Source organism: Oreochromis niloticus, linkage group LG3 (assembly GCF_001858045.2).
Source record: "Oreochromis niloticus isolate F11D_XX linkage group LG3, O_niloticus_UMD_NMBU, whole genome shotgun sequence".
Taxonomy (NCBI): domain Eukaryota; kingdom Metazoa; phylum Chordata; class Actinopteri; order Cichliformes; family Cichlidae; genus Oreochromis; species Oreochromis niloticus.
Genome location: NC_031967.2, coordinates 73,150,291 through 73,172,943, shown reverse-complemented (window position 1 = coordinate 73,172,943; position 22,653 = coordinate 73,150,291). Strand labels below are relative to the sequence as shown.

Genomic DNA, 22,653 nt, shown 5'->3' with positions numbered 1-22,653 from the left:
GTTCAGGACAGACAATTAGTTATTTAAAACATTTCTATCAGTCTTTTACAAACAGGAACAGTCTGTCTATTCTCTCCATCTGTCAGCTGCTGCTGGCTCTTTCTCCTCCTCTTCCTCACACACTGTTGAGTTTGTCCTGGTGGATCATCAGGGGTGCAAAGCCTTTATTTTTACAAGCTGGATGACTTGAATGATGCTGCGAAGCATGAAAATGCCATTGGGTCTGCAGTGGTGGTTTACAGTTATCAATTCTTTTCAAATCTATTTTTTAGAAAAATCTAGAAAAATAAAAAGTGCGTGCAAACCAGTAAACAAATGCGATATTGATTCCTTAAATCCCGAATCGATTTCTACATATAAATGTATTTTGCCAGAAACGCCAGGAGCTCACAAAACTATTTCAATAACCACCAAAACAAGCTTTCTTTTGGTCGGAGAGCTGCAGCTCAGAATCAATGAGATGTCGTCTTTCTCATCCGACGACACGAACACGGACACGCCGTCGGGGCAGAAAGTCAACATCTCATTGATTCTGAGCTGCAGCTTTTGTTCCTCTCCGACTAAAAGAAAGCTTCATTTTGCTGTTTAATAAAATTTTTTTAAATTATGCCAAATTGATGCTGTTTTTCTGTGTTTTATCCTCAGTTACTTTGACACAGTTACTGAGTCAAAATTGAATTTAATCAAATCGATTATAGAAATCAGTGACGATACCCAGCCCTAGTGAGTAGCCTAAGCCCAACAGAAGTGGATGTAGCCATAGCTGGACTGGCCATCGGGCATACCGGGCATTTGCCCGGTGGACCGCTCGTGATTTTTCGTTTTTATGGGCCGATGGGGTTTTATTTCTTTTATTTTTTTCAACGGTATAAATGAATAGTGGTATATTGGCCAGTTGGTCATGATCGACTCTGGGCTGGACCAATTACAGCCGAGAAGGTCGAACTTTAAAGTTGAGGTGAAAAGCAACGCGATTTGTCCAGATCAGCTGATCAATAAACGATCAGCTGATCGGCTTTTCTCTCTGCGTCAGAAAGAGCAAACCAGCGGAGGTCGCGTTAAACAACAAAAGCACCTTTAAATTTGATGAGCTGTTGTTAGAATTTATTTAATATTAATTTCTAGTATCAGCTGATGTTTGCTGGAGGGATGAGGGGTTGAAGGGAAGTTATGAACTTCTTTCTGGGAGACAAATAACACCAGGATCCTTTTCTAGCTGACAGCTGGTAACTGTGCAGGGGCGGGTCTAGCAAAGTTTTGCCAGGGGGGCAGGTAGGGCATTACCAGGGAAAGGGGGGCACAAAAAATACGTTTCTTTCTTATTCTCATTTAAAATTTCTAGCTTTTAAGAAATAATTATCTGAATCTTACAACCAAAGTTTTCATCTGATGTCAAATGTATAGAAATCCATTATTGTACATAGTAATTCTTTTCAGGATCCCAACATAATTTCTTCAGAAGTAAGTACTGTATATGATGCCAGTATTTTCCCACATTTTCTAGATACTGTACCAGTACTGTGTGTAAAATACACAGTAGTAAGTAAGTTTTGAGTGAGGAAGTTTTATTCTTTCTCACCTGTCTTTCTATCTCCTTTCACTTTTTAAAGGTTGCCATGTTACAAAAGTATTTTGCCCTGCCATGCTGTTCATTGATGTGGTAAATAAATACTTTATGAAAATATCACTAAATCTGTCATTTATTATTTTTAATATTCAGTAATGGTCATGTCTCAACTCTAGTCTTCTCTGTCTTAATTTCAAGTTTCCACCATATGTTGTAGAAAGTTCAGGAGGTAAACCAAGCAGTCTTTGGGTTTCGGCTAAGTACTGTTTAGAATACCAGAATAGGGAGGATGGTGTAGGTTTAAGTTAAGTTCTAGATTGATACATATATACCAACAAGACAGTGTACATCCCTGTCACAACGACGTTTGTTTTCATTCAAAGGCTTTATGGTTTTTCCCATAATACCTGGTGGGCCGGTCGGTCTCTAGTCAAAATGCCCGGGCTGATTTTTTGTCCCAGTCCAGCCCTGGTTCTAGTGGGTCCTGTTGTGGCTCTAATGTGAAAGAGGATATAATGTAATATAATATAATGTGGTATAATATAATATCACATGATATAATGTAATATCATGGATCACTTACGAGTTTAATTTGTCAGCAACTTTCTGCCAGCCCTCTGTCCTTGCTTTTGCAGCCTTTGCAGTGTTCCCCTGCATTTTAATTAAACTCTGAAACTCCTGAAATCCCTCAATCAAGAGTTCTTGGTCTGCTGCCGTGAAATACTGTGCGCGCTCCTTCGACATTTTCGCCGACCAATCACAGGGTTGCCGATCAATGTTTCTACTATCGATGCGTAGCCCCTTTTAAGCCACCCAGTGATCTCAGATTATTTCATCCAGCTATACTAATCGTCAACAACAGGTGTGTTCGGAGAACCGTATTAGCGAGCTCAAAGTTAGCGCGATGATTTGATCTTGGATGTGTCATTTGATCTTGGATGTAGTAAGCGAAGTACGAAGAACGGACCCCAGATGGATGAATACCTGCTAAAAGATCTCATAGTGCTTTGAATACGAGTATTTAAATGTTTTATTGCATCGAGTCAGAAAAGAAAGCTCCATGACACGACTTCCTGTCCACGTGTCCGTGCTGTGAGCCACCATCAACAAACTGTTTACATGTTTTGATTCCACTTTTTGCTTTTTCTTTTATTCAACCAGGAAGATCCCACTGAAACAAAAACCTTTTTTAGGGAGACCTGACGATGGGCAGCAGCAAGTTACAAAAATGACACAATTAAACACAGGCAGCAACAACATGCAGGCAAAAATAAATAAACAAATTAAAACATTCCATAAAATTCTATTAAAATTGAGAAACTATAACAAATCTATTAGAAACAGTTCCATGTTATAAACTCGGCCTCAATGAAATGAATTGTGTCATTGTCAGTCCTGCAGTTGGCTTCAAGGGTGCTAAATGGACCAAAGCTCTTTTGTTCAGTGTGATGCACGCTGGGCTCTTCAGAGGCTGCAGGCCTGTAACTTCTTGTCAGCCAGCCTGAGAGACACCCAGGTGTTGAGCATGGATGCCCTCAGTTTGCACCACACCAGGTGGTCCCTCAACCCCAAGATCTGCGCTGCAAACTGAGCACAAGCTTCAGGAGACAACACGGTGGAGCAGCCGAGACCTGCAGGAGAAAAATAAATAAATGCAAAAACAGCACGTATGATTAACGCTGCACGTTACAGTAAAGAGCTCTGCTCACCACTTGGCATGCGGAGGGATGACCAGACATGTTGTGGTCCCCAGTCTGGAGTGAGAGGAGGGCAGCTGATCACAGGGTAAGCCGTGTTACCAGACATCACTGGGCTGAGGCCGTTACTCCTCCCAGCCACAGCCACGAACACAGTGGGTACGCCATCACCTGCAACACAGCATAAAGAAATGATCCGATTAGAAAGAATCCCAGATCAGTATAAAGACGCAGTTACGTCAGTATTAAAGCACACCTTCATATTCAGCTTTAATGCGCAGCGTCTCATCTGGACCCTTGTGTGCCGAGGTGACTCTGAGGACACAGGGGATCCCGTAGGAGGCGCACGCCTTTCTTATCTTTTCACAATGGGCCACGTCTGAGGTGGAGCCCATTAAAAGCACCACCCTGCTGCTTGCCTGGGGCTCCAGCAGCAACTGTAGACACACAGAAACCATTGAATCATCACTTTATGTCAGTTTTACCTGCTCTAAAGAAAAATCGTACAGCTGTGCTGGTTTTTTCCTGAATGACATCAAAAGCAGCTGCAGGCTTTTGTGATGTTAAACAGTGTTTGTTGGTTTGGACGTTCAAAGCAAAGAAAGAGCTAAACACTCCTACAAGATCAAGAATAGATTAGAGGCATCTGTGTGCTGTACCTTGACCCTTTCAGAGACCCACTCAAAATTCCTCTTCACCATCTGCATTGCCTCTGGGGTCACTTCCTTCAGCTCTCTGTACACCTACAAAGGAGAAAAGAAAAGTTTGAGACTTGTGTCTTTTTTTCATATCAGCATGAGAATAAATCAAAGTCAGTCCATCACCTGTTTGTCTTTTTGCTGGCTCCCATCTCCAGCTGGCCAAAGCCTCCATGAATCGTTGTCAATCACGTCAGCGAGCACAATCTCTCCACTTTTCACACTGACGCCAAATTCAATCTATAAGCAAAGAAAAAGTCCTTAGTTGTAGTTCTGCTGCAGCTACAGGAGAAAAGTGATCGCACCAAGATGTGACATTAACCAGCAGGGGGCGCTGCTGCACAGCTACCTTCATGTCCACCAGGGTGCAGTTCTGAGTGGCCCAGGCCTTCTCCACTATCTCAAAAATGGCCACAGTGCTGCGACTCATTATGTCCACCTCACACTGACCAATAGTGAGCCCAGCCACACACAGTTTGGCCTCCAGCAGCTGCTCCTCTGACCACTGAGGATCATTGTTGGCATCATCCTAAAAACACAATCATGATGAGTTTGCTGCAACACTCAGACTGAAAACACACGGAGAGAATCACTGCACGCAGCAAGACTCACTTTAAAGAACATCTCCATCTTTAGAGGAGAAAAGCGGTAGCCCTCTTTGACTCCTGGATTCCTCTTGAGGAAAGATCCAGTCGCCACTCTGCGACACACCCACTCAATGGGTATCATCTGGCAGTGCGCTGCGATGAACGCCGTGTCCGAGTGCTGCTTAACAAAGGCTGTCTTAATGCCTGAGGAGAGAAGGGTGGATATCAGAGCAACCTCAAACTCACAGACAAATTACAACATCTGAGATTAAAAACTATATTTTATTGAATTTGTATACATGAAGTATTATTGCATGATTATCATTTCTGCTCATGCACGAGATTTAGTTTTTTCAGTCACTGAATCAACCTTTGATGCAAGCTGTTGTTTCCAAAACCTTCTGCAGAAATAAAAACCTCACCAGACTCCTGCAGCAGCTGGAACACGCAGCTCGTGGTTTTGTTGGCAATGGCAGCTTTGCCCTCCATCTGATCTTTCCTCACGGCGTTCCCAGCTGTGATCTGGTCCTTAGACTGGACTAGAACCAGTCCCGGCTGGTCCACCAGCTCAAAAATCTGTTTAGTCTTGCCCTCATTGAGCTTCTGGCCGATTTTTAACTCTGAAAACAAGGAAAGAATTAAAACATGAACATCTAACTGAAGCTCTAAAGTGCAGATTAAGGCTCTGCAGTACCTGGGGTGGAGGCCATGGTGCTCGTGGATCCTGAGCAGCCCTGAAAGACAAATCACAAAACACGCCAGTGAACTTACAGAAGAATTGCTTCATTTTAGCCGGATTTGATTTCCTAGCAGGCAGCACTTGTTTCTTTTTTAAAGAAGAAAAAAGTGGAAACACAAATCGCCTTTTAACGTGTCACTGTTGTTAGCAACATGTTATCATGTAGCTTGTCTGTAAGGATGTCACATGATTGCCACATTCTTGGTTCTGATGAAATATAAGATACAGTTGTTGAGACCAGGCTAGTTTGAAGTTATTAATGTGATGACAGCTAGACTTTGTTTTTGGTTCATGAAGCTGTCCCACATAGAAATCACACCTTAGGTCATGTGACCCACATAACCCATTGAGTCACACGTCAGCTCAACTGACGGGACCCTTAACGACCTGCATAGAAACCGTGTGGGTCAATGATCCATCACGCATGAGAGGTGAAATGTCTTCATGAACCAAAAACCCTGGTTTCCTTCTACTAGCTTGCAGTTTAATATATTTTTCTTTATTTCCCAATTACATTGAATTTAGAAAGTCAACCACAGGTTAGCAGATTGCACAGCGCAGAAGAGCTAGCTCATCAGGCCAGGACTCTGTGGTCTGTTTACACCTACAGGCCAGTGGCAACTCTTTCAGTGATGATGTGCACATCCTGGTTTGAGTGGGGAGCCGTTGTGTGAAAAGGTGGTGACACCTCTGAACGATTGTTCATCATCTCATAGTGATGTGATTGGTACTCATGGTACCAGTTTGCATACTGACGATCCTGAAACTGAATTGGTGGCTCATTGTTAGTCAGTGGTGCTGGTTTCAGTTGTTATGCAGCTGTTCTGCTTCAGTACTGCACTGTTAAGGTTGTGGTCAGCTGATACTGAAGAAGTCACCTGGATAAGCAGTGAAACATTTCTCCCATTAAAGATCCTGTGACCAGGTGAACAAAACAACTTCCTGGAATTTTCTAACATGGATTAGTGAAAAACACTTAAGACATAACTTTTCCTCAGGTTTGATTAATAAACATCAGCACAACATACATCACAGAGCTGCAGCTTTTGGCTTTACAATATTTGCATCAATCAATCTTTGTTTTTGCAAACTGAAATAATCTCAAATCGAAACATCTTACATTTTACAATTATATTTTTAATGCTGGGCATTTTTATTCAAAAAATATTGAACTTATTATATAATAATCTATCACTCGATTAATCAAGTAGTTGGAGTAGTTTTAAAAGAACCCACACCAGCGTTTATTATGTCAGAGAATACGTCAGTTTTGTAATGGTCACATGAGATCAGTGAATGTTACCTGTGGCGATGGAGCAGGGGAGGCCATTGAACAGACTGAGTTGATCTTTATTATGGGGATGTGGTCCTGCTCTTCTTTACACTGGGTGTGCAGTCTGTCAGCAACAACAGGGCCAAGAGGGTTCAGCTTTTTCAGTGATGTGTGCAGTCCAGGGTCTGGAAGTAAGAAGGACAAAGGTTAACTTACTTTTTAAGTACGACTAGTGGAACATGTCAGCTCCTAACAGGGTTTCATGAGTTGTGCATTTTATTAGCTCACAGCCATGTTCTTATCCATATTTAATTATTTCAGAGGGAGACACATTTCAGACCTTCATCCACAGCTTTCCTCTTCAGTCTTCTGTTTGATGCAGTAGTATTCTCTTTATCGACCTCACTCTCAGAAGCACCTGCAAAATTATATTTAAGGTGATTACAAAAACAGATATAGATATGCTTCTTTGCTGCAAAAGAAAAGAATTGTGTTGGTACTAAACAAAGTAAGACTGGCTTACGACCACCTCGAGACTCATTTTTAAATAAAACACATCTTAAAACCACTTCCTGTGTGGCTGCAGCTCAAGTTGGACCAAGTTGTTTACTAACTGGAAAGTTGGTATTTATTATTATTTCCCTCTACCTTCAAGTCTATTCAGTGTTAAAGGGTCAGTTTACTGAACCACAATTTCTCCATAGATTTGAAGGTTTTAATTAAAATACTAACTAATATGTTTTGTTGATATAAGATTTTGAGAAATATTTTAAGGGACAAAAAACCCCAAACATTTGCTTTTGGCTGTCCGTGGTGTTCCTGCTTGGTTATCACTCATTGTAACTGACCACTGAAAGCATTGTGTAACCTTTTCATCTAATTCATACTGAAGATAATGATGATTAAAAGATCTGCTCACTCATCAACATGTGTTCTTGATCCAAACGATGCTCCTTGATTTTATGCAGCTCTGACTCATAAGTGTTTGATGCCTCGATGGTTACTGACAACTCAAAATCAGAGGTGCAGGTTTTGTCCTCCACAGCTCTCCTCATGTTTGCCAAATTGCCGTCCACCTTATTTTTCTCATCACAGTTGTCAGATATTGTAGCTGTGCTGTTTTCATAAACTAATTTTTGAATTAGAAACTTGACAAATTCTCTGGTCTGAGGCGGCATGCTCTCCAGAGCAGGAACAAGACCGAGGAGGAAATGCTCTGTTGGAGACTGGCGTGGCCGCTTCAGGGACTCCAGGATGGCCAGCTCCACCGCTGATGGACCGTCCCTCGTCCGCTTCGGAGCTGTCCTCCTCTGTGGGCCTGAAAACAAAGCACAAAACAACACAAAGAAATGAGAAGGCTGCTACTAGATTTTCATTTTTAACGTTGAACAAAACAAAAACAGGATATAATCAGATTGGTTGTAGATATTTAGTAAAGGTAATCACAAGGGAATCCAAGCGAGTAAAAAGCTATCAGTGCGTGCTGTACATACCTGTGGGTGCAGCAGCAGGAGCGGAGGGACCAGGGACTGGGGAGCCAGGACAAGCAACAGGTGACGGCTCTGCTGCAGGATCAGTTGGCTCTGTCAAGACAATATTAAATGTTAACAGGTTGAAAACAATAATCATAGAGAAAGTATATAAAGTGGTCCCTGTACTGCAGCAGGGGTTCTCAGAATAACTAGCCCATCAACATGCACTTTATACACTTTTTTTCACACACACACGAACATTAGTCACAGTTCTCACAAGTTGATTCTCAAAGTGCAAACCTTTGTAGATTGCAAAACGTAAAAGTGTTATTATGCCGCGTTGTTTCTTCGTCTGCGCGCCACTTTTGTGCGCCTTTTCCCCTCCCGGTGCAGGTGTCTATTTCCGAATGAGGGTCATAGTTCTGGGTGTTTTTGTGCTGTTTTTTCTATTGGACGTGATGGTTATCAAAACCAAACATGATAAATTATCAAGTGCAGGAGACACGACACGGAGGAGATTTGTCAATCAGGCTGCAGAATGCAATGTTGTACTGTGCAATAAAAAACTGCGAAAAAGCGAGACAGCGACGGATGAACAGCGGGACCACTGCGTGCTGTTTATTAATAGACAATAACATATATTCCTATATGCCAACATGCATAAATTAACTGCCTACATTAATTCATTGCAAACATACCTTCTGACCGGGACTCCCCTGCTGCCTCTTCGGGCTGTCCCTGGTCCTCGGAGTTTTCCACGGTCCCCACCATATTGCAGCTAGTCTCGCGCGGGGTGAGGAAGGGGTCCAGAAACCTCATGATCGCGGAGAACTTCCATTTCCTCCCCGATCCTGCTGCAGACCCGCTCCTCTTCTCCTTCTCCGTCCTCTTCTCCTTGCAGTACGTGTCCCTGAGGCTCTTCCACTTTCTCCTGCAGATGTCCTCTGAATAAACACATTATCTTGTTAGTGGAAAGGTATTTGTACATCAGTGGGAAAATAGTGGGACAGTAGGAGGGCTTGCTAGCTTTTGCGCCGCTTCCCCGGGTCAGTCAAAACTTTCAAAAGAGAAATGAATGGACTTACCAGGTTGCCCAGTCGCTTCACATATTTTCCTCCAAGCTAGGTCCTTTTTATTCCTGTCTCTGTAGAAAAAGCAGGTGGTGTCGTACAGCTCCGGGTGGTTTGCTACAGTAGTAATGAGCCTTTCCTCCATATTGAATGAAGAACGCAGGGCTTAGCTGGACCTGCCACTTTGAACTACGTCAGAGCATCACGTGACCAGGCTCCTGCTTGGTTGTCGCAGACTTGAAGCTGGAGTTCAGATTTTTCTAACGGTGCGTTCACACCGAGCGCGATAGAGGCGAGCGAAAACGCCCCTAATGTGACGCGTGTACATTCGCACTTCAACGCGTGTCCAGGGAAAATCCACCGCGCCTCAAAATTGCAGCTTTCCACGCGCGTGAACCGGAAATGTGGGAGGAAGTTGTGCCAGATGGTATCTTTGCAAGATGGCAGCTGTCGAGCTAGAGCTTGAAGAGAGAGTCTCCCTACTCTATCTACTGTGGAGAGCAGAGCAGCGGCGTAAAAGACGTCCTCGCCGTACCTGGGTCCATCAGCTCCTCCAGAGGCGTGAGCAGTTTGGTGAGTTTCACCATTTGCTCCAGGAGCTGCGCCTAGATGACGGCCGATTCCAGCGATACCACCGTATGTCACCCGGCCAGTTTGAGGACCTGCTTTCCCGCGTCGGTCCCAGGATCGCCCGCCGAGACACCAACTACAGGCGCTCAATCCCACCTGCAGAGCGTCTGTCCATCTGCCTGAGGTCAGTAAAAGTGTTTAATACGGTAGTCCGTTATTGATACCTGTGCTAATATATGCTAAACCATCCGTTCATACACTGCTAACATGGATGTGCTATGCTAACAGTGAACGCCGTCGGTGTTTACTGATAGCAAACTGTGGTAAAGAGACGACTGTGTATAATATTTCCAGCGATACTCGAAAGGTCCCATCAAGTCCCGATATTATTCGATCTCTGCTGTTATCAGTGTTCACAATGATAGCATGGCTGTGGTGTCCATCAGTGTATGCTCTCGGTGTTTGCTTTGTAGTGATACACACCGCTTTTCTGTTATGTAGACCAGGTTTAATTCTGGGATAGTTGAATATTTCCATATAATCCCCGCAGACTGTTATAGATTACATCAAACATACAATATGTAATTATGCTTGTAATTACAAAATGGTTTAAGGAAGATCTATGTTTTGTAATTTAAATGTGACATCACACAAGTGTTTGGGGATTTGAATAATGTATTTTGCAACTGCAGTACACATAATACTGATTTCAAACAATTATGTCCAGGTTCCTTGCCACCGGGGACTCCTTCAGGACCATCGCGTTCAGTTTCCGAGTTGGTGTGTCCACGGTGTGCCAGATCATACCCCAGGTAGCGACGGCCATCTGGGACTGTCTAGTGGACGACTTCATGGCTGTGCCTTCAACTGCAGACTGGCGGTCCATTGCAGAGGGATTCCAGGAGCGCTGGAACTTCCCCCTCTGCTGTGGAGCTCTGGATGGGAAGCACGTCCAGATGAAGGCACCCCCCAACTCAGGATCCATGTTCCACAACTACAAGGGAACTTTTTCCATTGTTCTCCTTGCCGTTGTGGATGCAAGGTATCGCTTCCGCATCATTGATGTTGGGGGGTACGGGAGGACCAGCGACGGTGGTATTCTGGCCAACTCCACCTTTGGTCAGGCCCTTCGGGCTGGGACTCTCCATCTGCCACCTGACCAGCCTCTACCTGGCGGCGAACACCGTGGAGCCCAGCCCCATGTCTTTGTGGCTGATGAAGCGTTCCCGCTGCAGCGTGAGCTCATGAGGCCATTCCCTGGACGCCTCCTCCCTCTAGAGAAGAGGATCTTTAACTATCGCCTTTCCAGGGCCAGGATGATAGTGGAGGGTGCCTTCGGTGCCCTCTCCTCACAGTGGAGATTGTATCGGCGCCCCATGGAGCTCCGTCCTGAAATTGCAGAGAAGTGTGTGAAGGCAACGTGTGTCCTCCACAATTTCCTGTGCTGTTTGGATGACAGAGGGGCAGCTGCTGTGAGGGGTGTGGCACCTGCTGTGGTGGAGCCGTTGCAAGGCCTGGGTCGTGTAGCAGCAAACCACTCCCCCAGAGAGGCTGTCCTGGTGAGGAAGAAATTCATGGCCCACTTCTCGGCAGAGGGAGCTGTGTCTTGGCAGCCAAAGGAGTAGCCTGTGTGAAGTCCGAGTGACTCCCCCACAACGGCTCTTTTAAGAGCCACCCACAAACCTCCAAAGAGTGTTCCTGTCTTCTTATATTTGTCTTAATAAATGGAGCTCCACTCCAAAATAAACTAACCTCTTTTTCTCTATTAAGTAACTTGTCTTCACTATATTCCTATATACACTGTGATGCATAAATGTGCAACCTTATTGACAGTCATTATTTTCATGTATGAACCGCTGTTACAATGAAAACTGTCACTTACATATATCATATAGGAGACACACACATTGATATACACTAAATATTTATTCCATTACACTATTGTTTGTGTTGCCAATTCATGCACCCGCGTGATGTAGTGTACAGTCATTGCACACTTTCTGTATAAATCCAGTGAACTGCATTTGACTCCTCAAATGTCACTGTGTGTGTCAGCTATGTGATGTATTTAACTGGCAATCCCCATTGTACCAACCAACGATGTTGGGAGGCACTATCGCACTTTTGCATACCACTGTAGTAGTATAGTTATGTCATTGGTGTAACATTGTGTGAATTCTACTTGTGTCAAGTCGTGTGTCAACATTTGCTGTGCAGTGGCACGGAGACATTGGTCATTACAAATGTTTATTAGGAAGAATATATAACTTCACTACCAAAAACATTAAACACAAATATATGTACATTAGACTATTTACAGAGGGACAGGAATAAAAAGCACCCAGCTTGGAGTGGAAGAGCCTCAGGGAGGAGGAGGACAAGGATATCAACATTGTTCCTGCCCTGGAGAGCCTGCTGCCTCATCAGAAAACTACTGATCAGTGGGGTCCAATCTTTCCAGATTTAACACAGCTGTGCTGTTTTCATAAACTAATTTATGTATTTGGAATTTCATGGATTCTCGTGTCTGCGGCGGCATGCTCTCCAGGGCAGGAGCAATGCTCTGTTGGAGACAGGTGTGGCCTCTTTAGGGACTCCAGGATGGCCAGCTCCACTGCCGATGGACCATCCTGGGACCCGTCCGTCGACCGCCTTCGAGCTATCCTCCTCTGTGGGCCTGTAAAACACAGCACAAAACAACACAAAGGAATGAGAAGGCTGCTACTCGATTTTCATTTCCAAATTTGAAGAAAGAGAAAACAGGATATAGACAGATTGGTTGTAAAGGTGATCACAGGGGAATCCAAGCGAGTGGAATGCTATCAGTGCTTGATGTACATACCTGTGGGTGCAGCAGCAGGGGTGGAGGGACCAGGGACTGGGGAGCAACAGGTGTTTGCTCTGCTGCATGATCAGTTGTCTCTATCAGGAAAATATTACATGTTAACAGGTTGAAACCAATAGTCAGAGAGGGATTATTTGCAGTGGTTTCTCATGTATTGCAGCACATGGACAGTAGTCGCAGTTCTCACAAGTTGATTCTTAAAGTGCAAACCGATTTTACACATGAACGTATTGTTATTGCGCGCTTTTCCTCCGTCTATGCGCCATGTTCGTGCGCCTTTTCCCCTCATGGTGCAGGTGTGCATTTCCGAATGAGGGTCATAGTTTATGCGTGTTTTTGTGCTCTTTTTCCTTCTGGACGTGATGGTTATCACAACCAAACATGATAGGTTTGGCAAGCGCAGGAGACACGACACGGAGGAGATTTGTCAATTGGGCTGCAGAATGCAATGCGCATTGCGCGCGGGGGGGGGGAAAGTTCTCCACGGTCCGCACCATATTGCAGCTAGTCTCCCGCGGGGTGAGAAGGGGTCCAGAAACCTCATGATCGCGGAGAACTTCCATCTCCTCCCCGATCCTGCTGCAGACCCGCTCCTCTTCTCCTTCTCCGTCCTCTTCTCCTCATTATAGGTGTCCCTGAGGCTCTTCCACTTTTTCCTGCACATGTCCTCTGAATGAACACATTATCTTGTTAGCAGAAAGGTATTTGTACATCAGTGGGGAAATAGCGGGATGTCGGCGGGCTTGCTAGGTTTTGCGCGGCTTCATCGGGTCAGTATGACAATTACAAAGGAGAATGAATGAACTTACCAGGTTGCCCGATCTCCTCACTTATGTGCCTCCAAGCTAGGTCCTTTTTATTCCTGTCTCGATAAAAGTAGCAGCTGGCATCATATAGCTCTGAATGGTTGGCCACGGCATTGATGAGCTTTTCCTCCATATTGATTGGCGTATGACGGGCTCTGGCTGGATCTGCCCTTTTGACCTAGGTCAGGGCCACGTCACCGGCCTCCCGATTGGTTGTTGGGGCGCGATTTGACGCCAGAGTTCAGATTTTCCAACTCGAGCGGTTGGCGCGATACGCGCATGTGCACAAAATGCAACACAGAATCTGACACGTGTGGTTTTCTTCGCGAGTCAAACGCGCCCCACGCGCTACACTTACGCCCCTTTCAGGCGTTTTGGCGATGCAAATCTGCTTCCGCATTTTCGCCAGATGCGCAATCACGTGTCATCGCGCTCTTTCCATTGACTTTACATGTGAACCTGACGCTCTGGCCGCCTCAATCGCGTTCGGTGTGAACGCACCGTAACTCGAGCGGTAGGCGCGACACGCACAAATGCACTAGTGATGGGATTTCCGACTCCTTTTACAGAATTGGAGTTTTCGGCTCGACTCACTAAGAAGATCCGACTCCTTCGGCTCCCAACCGACTCTTCAGGTTGTTTTGTTGCTTTAATTTATTATTAACAACAATATAAAATTATGCACAAAAGGAATTACTAATGGAAAAAACCGTGGTTTTATTTATATATGTTTATATATAAATATATATGGTGAGACAAACCACGTACAAACTCCAAAGCAGGTACAAACTCAAAAGCACGTACAAACTCCAAAACACATTTCTAGCGTTAACTGAACTTCCAAAACAGAGCTACCTAGATCACCTAGATCACTTAAATTGCACAATTGAAAGCATGTGTGTTTTGTTTGTGTATTTATACACAAGCACTCATATATATTCAAATAATTAAAAAAAAAAGTTCATTTACCTGTTACTACCACACACCAAATCCGGTCACTGGTACTTCCTGGCTTGTGTAACCACTAGGTAACAAAAGCTCAATACTGCCCCTGGCATCCTGGAGTTTGGAATATGTACATGCTTCGGAGTTCGTACGTGTTTTCGAGTTTGTACGTGCTGCTTTGTCTCTAGGAGCCACCGTAAATATACTTTTATTTATTCACTCCACATAAAATGTAATAAATAAATCATATAATACAAAAACCCAACTATTCACATTTCAACGTTTAACTATTTAAATTTTCAGCTTTTTCCCTTTAAACAAATTTAAAGTGAAACACCACAAAACACAACACAATCAAATATAAATTGAAAATATGAAATATGAAAACAAAAAGGAGATGCATGTTCTCTGTCATATGGGCCTGCATGAATAAACATTCTGAATCCTTTTTCATCCGCAACCTAAAATAGTTGTGGATGATTACTATACCTTTCTAATGTGACATTGTTGTCCCTGGCTCCCTTTCTCTCTCTTTTCCTCCCGCTCCGGGGTCCGTTCTTCGTACCTCGCTTACTGAAAGTTGCTGACAAATTAAACTCGTAAGTGATCCATGATATTACATTATATCATGTGATATTATATTATACCACATTATATTATATTACATCATATCCTCTTCCACATTAGAGCCACAACAGGACCCACTAGAACATGGGAACAAGTAAAAGTGAAATATAAGAATATACTACAGAATGGTAATATTTATCACTTATGTTGCTTTTAGTCTCTTGAAAAGAGACCCTGAAATAATGTGTTTGTTTGTCTATAACAGCAACCAAGAAAAGGGCAGAGTAAATAAAGACAGGTGGTGGTCCTGCACCCTCTCGTCACACCCCTTTATTTGCCATTTATTGACATTGTGGGTTTTTTTGTGTGTAGTTTCACATAACACTCCATCACTTTTACCTGTTCCCATGCAAGGGGTGGCTGAAGCATGCACAGTAAGTTGGGAGATATCTATCCATCTATAGAGAGAGAGAGAGAGAGAGAGAAAATAATACCCTCACGGGAGAATCGATATCTCTCTATGAGCACACACGTCGCGCTGAGCTAAAGGATCCCGTCTATCCCGCAATATACGCTGAATTCTGAACACTCTCCTTATCAATCTTGCACCTTCCAACGGGTTGCTCGCGTACAAACGGACAGGACATGGCTGCGACAGACTTCCCAAATCCACCTTCGCTTTTATAGCCGTGGTCTCTCATGTTGATTGCACGTAGTAATTTACTATTACTACTCTAAAATATGGATTACATCTGAAATAATCAAATACATGAAATAGAATGATTAATAGTACATTTCCCTTTTTTTTCGGAAATGACCTGTATGTATCTGTATTAAATCAATAAAAGAATCACATGCTGCATTATCTTTAGTTACATTGATAATATTTATTTATGGTAAAACAGTGGCGAAATATCGCTGTTGCTTTCGTATAAATGAAGCGGACATACCTGAGTGGCCGCGAACTAATCCTGTTTACATAAAGTAAGCCTGCTCCCAAGCAAGTTTACGCTTACGGATCTGTTGCTATGACAGCAAGTCCCGGATGAGCTTTGGAGAACCGAACGATCCAAGATCACGCAAAATCGTCAACAATCAAATCCGGCTAACTTACTTAGCGAGGTACGAAGAACGGACCCCTGTTCCTGTGCTGCTGCGAGTGCAACCACCACCCCTCCCCGGTCTGCTTAGCGTAAGCACAAGGCTTGCGTGCGGATTGAAGCGGAAAAAAGTGGAGCCAGCTCGCATCGTTTACGTCAAAGATCCGGCTCTAAGAGCTGTTTTGTTCGCGACCGACACATCATAGGTTCCCAGATGGTACAGTGGACACATGTGTGACTCCTGTTGTAAGAGCCAAAGTCAATGTTTATGTTTTGCTTATTTGTTATGGTGGCACAGGTGTATATGTAGCTGTTGCTGTTGTGTAGTCTATCGTGCAAGTGGTGTGAAATGTCCATGTAGGAAGGACGGCACTGCAACGCTGGACTTGCCCTTACTCTGGGCTCCCTCTTTGTTCTGGCAACTGGTACAAAGAAAACAGCACAATCATCATTAACAGTGTGCAAAGCAACTGCAACATTCAGTCCACCAGCTCGGGAGTATTTTCCTTTTGCATTTCTTTTTTTCTTTCCAAACATAACACTTAACAAATGACTAAGATATATTTATACAACACAACATCAACAAAGTCTTTCTTTAAAAGTTCTAGCTGAAACCAAACCTGTGATCGTATAGTAGCAGTATTATTTATTTATCTCCTTTTTCCTAACGAACAACAACAATAACATATAAAACAACTTGTCTATTATAAAACAATCATCATTGTTCATCTTTTTTTTTTCTTCTATACAACAGCATCAATTAAAACTTATACTTAACAGCGCCTACCTGGTACAAAGAAAACAGCACAATCATCATTAAGAGTGTGCAAAGCAACTGCAACATTCAGTCCTGTTGACAAAAATTAGAACAATTATAATCACACAGAGAAACATTAGAGCTGAGTGCAAGTGAAAAAAAACACCCAACTAGCTAACGAGTATTAGCTTAGCATGCTAACTAAAAATGCTACTCGTGAATAAAGTTACTACCCATGCATCAAAATGCCTGTAACTTTCAGGATACATGCTAGCACTGCTTACAATCAAAATACATGTTGACAATTACCACTATAAGAATGTTTTCATTAATACACATACACAATTGACAGGAGTGTCGCTCACAAGCACCTACCACCAGCTCGGGAGTATTTTCCTTTGCTGAGGCATGCGCTGTGCAGCAACTTGGAACCTTAACAGTTGCGGTATTTGTCCACCAGGTGGCTCCAACTATTCACAAAGCACATCAATTTTGAGGAAATTCATTAAGCTATTTTCTAACTCTGTTACATATAGCTTTACCTGCATCTCAGCTGATGACATGTGGGTGTGGTCACAGTCTATTTTCCTGATGTCGGTGTCCGCAGCAGGTGTGTTGGGTGAGTGGTTTGTGGGTAAACTTTTCTGTTCACCGTCAGTTTTTGGCACACCAGTTAATCTATGTGCTATTTGTGAATTGAATGAAAGTGCAAACGTTTGTTTTTGTTTTGTTCTTAAAATAAATACGCAAAGTACAAGTACGACTCATTATGAATTATTGGAAGCGCGTCACAGGGACACAACCAACTCAGCCGGTGTTCCAGATCTACTGGCGTTTAGATCAACTGGCGTTGGTCAAACAGATGTGTGGCAGTCTTGCGTTTCAGGAGCTGCTACCGACAAAACAGCAAAAAACGCCAAATATGTCATCCGTAACACTTGTGAGGTTATCTCAAACACACTCCATCAGTCTTGATGCCATTGAACAACAAAATGTTTAAAAATGTCGCGAGTTTACCTGGTGATAGCCTCATGCTCGACACGATCGCGAAAACAGCAAACAATTAACACCACACCGGTGTTGTTCACAGGACAGCGAGAATAAACGATCAGGAGACTCTTGTCGTCGTTATCGTTCCCCTCGCACGTTTTATTTCTGCGGTTTCAGCGTTTTATGCTCAAAACAAAAGCGAGCAGTTTACTTTGTGTGCACTAACATGGACTCGAATCAACTAGCGCCACCTCTGGCCAAGTGCCACAGCCTACAGCCAGATCAACTTGTGACACACATCTGCAGCACGTTTGAATTCGTTTCATGCACAATACATGTGTACTTTTCAATTGTGTCTGTTTGTGCGTCATGCAAATAAACCTTTGAAATGAATGAAATTATATCATATATTTATTATTGGCCTACAGTTGTACAAAATCCCAAATTATATACACAAAGTCATAGAAATCACCACTCCAATTGGTCATCATGATTTTAATATTCTCTTTTTCCATAACAATGAAATACGCCTTGGACAAATATGACACATCAATAGTCATTAGTGTTGTCACATCACATCCTATAAGCATCTTCTGTCTCTGTCCTTTCTCTGGAAATGAATATCTCCAGCCAATATAGGCAATCCATCAACATGGCTGGAGAGTTGGTTGTTATATACAGTCTGTATAAGCGTGGTTAATCTAATGAACATTTGTAATCGCTACAGGAGGTGCTGAAAAATGGCCGGGGCTTCAAACAAGCCAAACGGAAGTGTGACGAATTGGTACGAACCATACAGAGTGGAGAAGGCCGTTTTTGTCTTTGGACTCTGCAGACAAGGGAACCTGCCAACCAGCTGCGTTTCAAAGTGGTGCTCCATGAGAGTCGTGCACACGGACAGGGGGGAGAACACATCTGCAAAGCGCGGTTGCAATGCAGGAACATCTGCTTTATTGGAATGTGTGACATGTTAGTCACAATGCATCCTAAACACACTCTCTAAAAACCTCATGCCCACAGCACAATTTTGAGAAAAATCTAATATTTTTGTCCTTGAAGACCATTTCAGAGTTTTTAATGAGCTGCAGGAACCCTGTTCAGTGTGAGTGGAGAACAGCCAAGTCTCCTCCTCTGATAAACCTCCACATGTTCCACTGAAAACAGTTAGATTAGTTTGAATGTGAAATCATGGCTCAAACTACTTGTTCTGAGACCATTTCTTCATTTTTCACACCAAACTGTTTAATAACACAAACGTTACACAGAGTTCATCAAATATAACTAACGCTTTAACATTATCAGGATTTCATAATACAAACTTTAAATCAACAGGAAAACAGCTGCAGAACATGTGGATCAAAATGAATTCATTAAAAAATAACACGTGGACTTCAAGGATACAGTAAATACACTAAAGTGAAAGGAGGAGCCAAAATTTGAAGTTATTTGAATTAAGTAAAAGTCACCTGTGATCTTTAAAATGGTCCTGATGTGTGCTGCTGTTTTTACCTTTCAACATTTCTTTGCTGCCACTGTGAATACGAATGTGTTCTTTCCCCAATTAAATAAAGGTTACACTGACTCACTGCTTCATCTTCTGGCACAAACTGGTATTATATGGAAGCACAGCCCCAAACCAGTTTAGCTTGAGTTTCTTTTTTCTGGACATAAAGTCACAGCAGGTGTTGTTTCAAAACTGGTGGACAGATTTAGTTCATTTTGGAGGTTTTAAAAGCAAATGCTGTGAAAATATTTGCAGTTTTGGGAGAAAATGATTTAAGAGAAGGAATTACCACAGCAAAAGTTTAAATATGAATGAAGGATAGAAATTTAACTGAGGTAACACATAACATGAATACTACTACTAAACACTACTGTGTCCTAAGGGAACAAAGAATAAAATGTAACAGGGATAACATTTTAGAGAATTAAAATCCCTCAAAGGAAAAAACATAAACTTGATATGCATATCTATACATGCAGCTTCCTAAATGTAACATTCAGGTTTATTCACTGCAGGTCCAGAAATCAGAGCTACCTCATCAGATCCAAGTGTGACATCAGCTGACACTCTTTACAGGAGATTCCATCTGAACTCTGTGGAGCCTGATCTCAAGGTTTTTAAGTCTGACCCTGAAACCAGAAGAGGATCTTTCTCTCTCTTCAGATTCATTGTGATCCAGTGATTTCAGTCCTGCATGATCAGGCTGATGTTTGCACAGAGCAGATAATGAAGTGAATGTTTTTGCACATTGGTAACAGTGAAACAGTTTATTTACAGTGTGGGATCGTTTGTGTTCGGAGTATGAACTGAGATTCCTGAAGCTCTTGTCACACTGGTCACAGCTGAAGTTCACTTCCATGTGTGTACGTTCATGTTTGTTACGATGACCTGATTGTGAGAAGCTTTTGTCACAGTGTCTGCACTTGTATGGTGTCTCTCCTGTGTGGATTCGCTTATGCTATTTTATTGAATTATGTCCAGTGGTGAAGGATGACCCACACTGGTCACAGATGTGCTTTTTGACCCCACTGTGGAAGAGTTCATGTATTTTTAATGTACTTGGTGTGTGGAAGCCTCTCCCACATTCTTTGCAGTAGTTCATTTTGTCTCCAGTGTGTCTACGTTGATGAGGTTTTAGGTCCCGTTGATGATTGAAGTTTTTCCACAAAGGTCACAGAGAAACTCTTTTCCACCACCACAGTGACGACAGGGTTGAGAACTGGATCCATGTGCTTTGCTCCACTTCTAAACAAAGACAGCATCTCTGCGAACGTCCAATTAAATTTTACTATTTAGATTACAACACTCAGCTTACTGAGAGAAAATGATTCTTCATTTTTCCAAACAGTTCATTCAGTATAACTCCATAAGTTTACTGATCAGACTTGTTCCAAACAATCAGGTTAAAAATACAAGATAAAAATAAATACATACCTCACAGTAACTGCACCTGTAGAGTTACTTTCAGGTGTGGATCTGTTGGTGTTTTTTCAGCTGATATGGATATTGAAAAGACTTTCCACACAAGTCACAGCTGTAAGGTTTAACTCCACTGTGGATGAGTTGGTGAGTTTTTAAGCCGCTAGCCTGGGAAAAAGACTTTCCACACAAGTCACAGTTGTAAGGTTTAACTCCACTGTGGATGAGTTGGTGTCTTTTCAAGTCTCCAGCCTGGGTAAAAGACTTTCCACACAAGTCACAGCTGTAAGCTTTAACTCCACTGTGGATGAGTTGGTGAATTTTTAGGCTTTGAGCATGGGTAAAAGGCTTTCCACACAGGTCACAGTTGTAAGGTTTAAGTCCACTGTGAATGAGTTGGTGTTTTTTTAAGTTTCCAGCCACGGTAAAAGACTTTCCACACAACTCACAGCTGTAAGGTTTAACTCCACTGTGGATGTGTTGGTGAGATTTTAAGTGTGCAGCCTGGGTAAAATCCTTCCCACACAACCCACAGCTGTAAGGTTTAACTCCACTGTGTAACACTTGGTGTGTTTTTAGGCTTTGAGCCTGGCTAAAAGACTTTCCACACAACTCACAGCTGTAAGCTTTAACTCCACTGTGGATGAGTTGGTGAGTGTTTAAGCTTCCAGCCTGGGTAAAAGACTTTCCACAAAACTCACAGCTGTAAGGTTTAACTCCACTGTGGATGAGTTGATGCCTTTTTAAGTCTCTGGTCTGGGTAAAAGACTTTCCACACAAGTCACAGCTGTACGGTTTAACTCCACTGTGGATCAGTTGGTGTGTTTTTAAGTTTCCAGCCTGGGTAAAAGACTTTCCACACAGGTCACAGCTGTAAGGTTTAACTGCACTGTGGATGAGTTGGTGAGTTTTTAAGTTTCCAGCCTGGGTAAAAGACTTTCCACACAGGTCACAGCTGTAAGGTTTAACTGCACTGTGGAAGACTTGGTGTGTTTTTAGGCTTTGAGCCTGGGTAAAAGACTTTCCACACAATTCACAGCTGTAAGGCTTAACTCCACCGTGGATGAGTTGGTGTATTTTTAAGCTTCCAGCCTGGGTAAAAGACTTTCCACACAATTCACAGCTGTAACCTTTAACTCTACTGTGGATGAGTTGGTGTATTTTAAAGCTTCCAGCCTGGGTAAAAGACTTCCCACACTCATCACAGCTGTAGGTTTTCTCTCCCTTTCTTCTGTGAGGTTTGTCGGCCTCCTGAGAGCGCTGACTACTCGCTCCATGTTGGTCCTGCAGTGACAGAGATACAAACAGAGGCAGTGAGTGAAATGCAGTCGTGGAACAAACTGAAACTCCCTCCATCAGTGGAATCAAACATGTCAACAGAAACACATTGTAGCTGTGTTACCACCACCTTCTGGTGATAGTATCACATTACAATGATGTGCTACAATGAGAGTTGTAATGAAAATGACATTATTGAAGAAATATTGATCTCAGTAGAGAAACTCTTTTATTTCAGAATTTTTTTTGAATCCAACTGATGATATTGTTGTTTCAATGTGTGTAGAGAAAATATGATCTTTGTATTTTCTTGTAACTTCTGTGGTTTTTGGTTGTGAATGTAGATTCTGTATATATGGAGGAGCCCAGGATGGAAAAGATAAAGCTGCTGTTAACATGTTTTTAAAAACCAACCAGCTGTACACACAGTTTCTATAACAGTGTAACTGTGATGTTTTTCTCACCTTTTGTGTTGAAGTCATTGTTTCCTCTGTAGTGGCTGAGCTGAGTCCAAATGGCTGAAAATGTTCCTCTGCTGCTCCACCAGACTCTTCTCCTCCTGTTACTCAGCTGTGACACAAAAAGTATATATATGTATTTTATTCCTGACAAAAAAAAGAAGAGCAAATAAACATGACTAAACTCCTCAGTGACAACAATACCTATGAAGCTTCAAGGTGAAACCCCAGAAGCAACTACAAATAGAAAGTCATCAGTTGCCTACAAGAACTTGAAAGGAAAAACCACTGACCCCCTGCATGTCATCGCC

General features: G+C 42.8%; 3 protein-coding genes and 2 long non-coding RNA genes across 9 annotated transcripts; 2 read left to right on the top strand and 3 right to left on the bottom strand.

Moving 5' to 3' along the window:
• Positions 1 to 2,573: 2,573 nt before the first annotated feature.
• LOC102077476 (multifunctional protein ADE2) lies at positions 2,574 to 14,779 on the bottom strand. 4 transcript variants are annotated; one of them, XM_019354356.2, is made up of 15 exons: positions 9,119 to 9,287; positions 8,732 to 8,977; positions 8,055 to 8,144; positions 7,481 to 7,879; positions 6,902 to 6,979; positions 6,592 to 6,746; positions 5,244 to 5,283; positions 4,972 to 5,169; positions 4,575 to 4,753; positions 4,312 to 4,491; positions 4,089 to 4,202; positions 3,924 to 4,007; positions 3,521 to 3,701; positions 3,277 to 3,435; positions 2,574 to 3,198 (listed from the first exon to the last, which is right to left on the bottom strand). In XM_019354356.2, exons 1-15 carry the CDS (start codon positions 9,246 to 9,248, stop codon positions 3,032 to 3,034), a joined length of 2,400 nt encoding a protein of 799 aa, XP_019209901.1. In that variant the 5' UTR covers positions 9,249 to 9,287; the 3' UTR covers positions 2,574 to 3,031. The 4 variants fall into 4 exon arrangements, with proteins under 4 accessions (XP_019209901.1, XP_025761885.1, XP_025761884.1 ...); XM_025906100.1 differs by lacking the exons at positions 8,055 to 8,144; positions 8,732 to 8,977; positions 9,119 to 9,287 and adding exons at positions 12,516 to 12,595; positions 14,759 to 14,779; XM_025906099.1 differs by lacking the exons at positions 8,055 to 8,144; positions 8,732 to 8,977; positions 9,119 to 9,287 and adding exons at positions 12,516 to 12,595; positions 13,013 to 14,002.
• Positions 9,544 to 11,442, top strand: LOC112846534 (uncharacterized). Its single transcript, XM_025906105.1, has 2 exons — positions 9,544 to 9,857; positions 10,401 to 11,442. Exons 1-2 carry the CDS (start codon positions 9,544 to 9,546, stop codon positions 11,296 to 11,298), a joined length of 1,212 nt encoding a protein of 403 aa, XP_025761890.1. The 3' UTR covers positions 11,299 to 11,442.
• A 1,073-nt stretch (positions 14,780 to 15,852) lies between the features above and the next one.
• On the bottom strand, positions 15,853 to 17,917 carry LOC112846532 (uncharacterized). 2 transcript variants are annotated; one of them, XR_003219547.1, is made up of 3 exons: positions 17,236 to 17,917; positions 17,035 to 17,163; positions 15,853 to 16,786 (listed from the first exon to the last, which is right to left on the bottom strand). It is a non-coding gene; the product is annotated as an uncharacterized LOC112846532 (long non-coding RNA). The 2 variants fall into 2 exon arrangements; XR_003219548.1 differs by having other exon boundaries at positions 17,069 to 17,163.
• On the top strand, positions 17,254 to 19,833 carry LOC112846533 (uncharacterized). The gene is made up of 2 exons (XR_003219549.1): positions 17,254 to 17,312; positions 18,411 to 19,833. It is a non-coding gene; the product is annotated as an uncharacterized LOC112846533 (long non-coding RNA).
• A 207-nt stretch (positions 19,834 to 20,040) lies between these two features.
• On the bottom strand, positions 20,041 to 21,509 carry LOC109199015 (zinc finger protein 492-like; the record flags this gene model as incomplete). Its single annotated transcript, XM_019354348.2, has 2 exons — positions 20,041 to 20,858; positions 21,030 to 21,509. Coding segments are annotated over 2 exons (687 nt in total), but the record flags the coding sequence as incomplete, so codon positions are not given.
• Between the last annotated feature and the right edge of the window lie 1,144 nt (positions 21,510 to 22,653).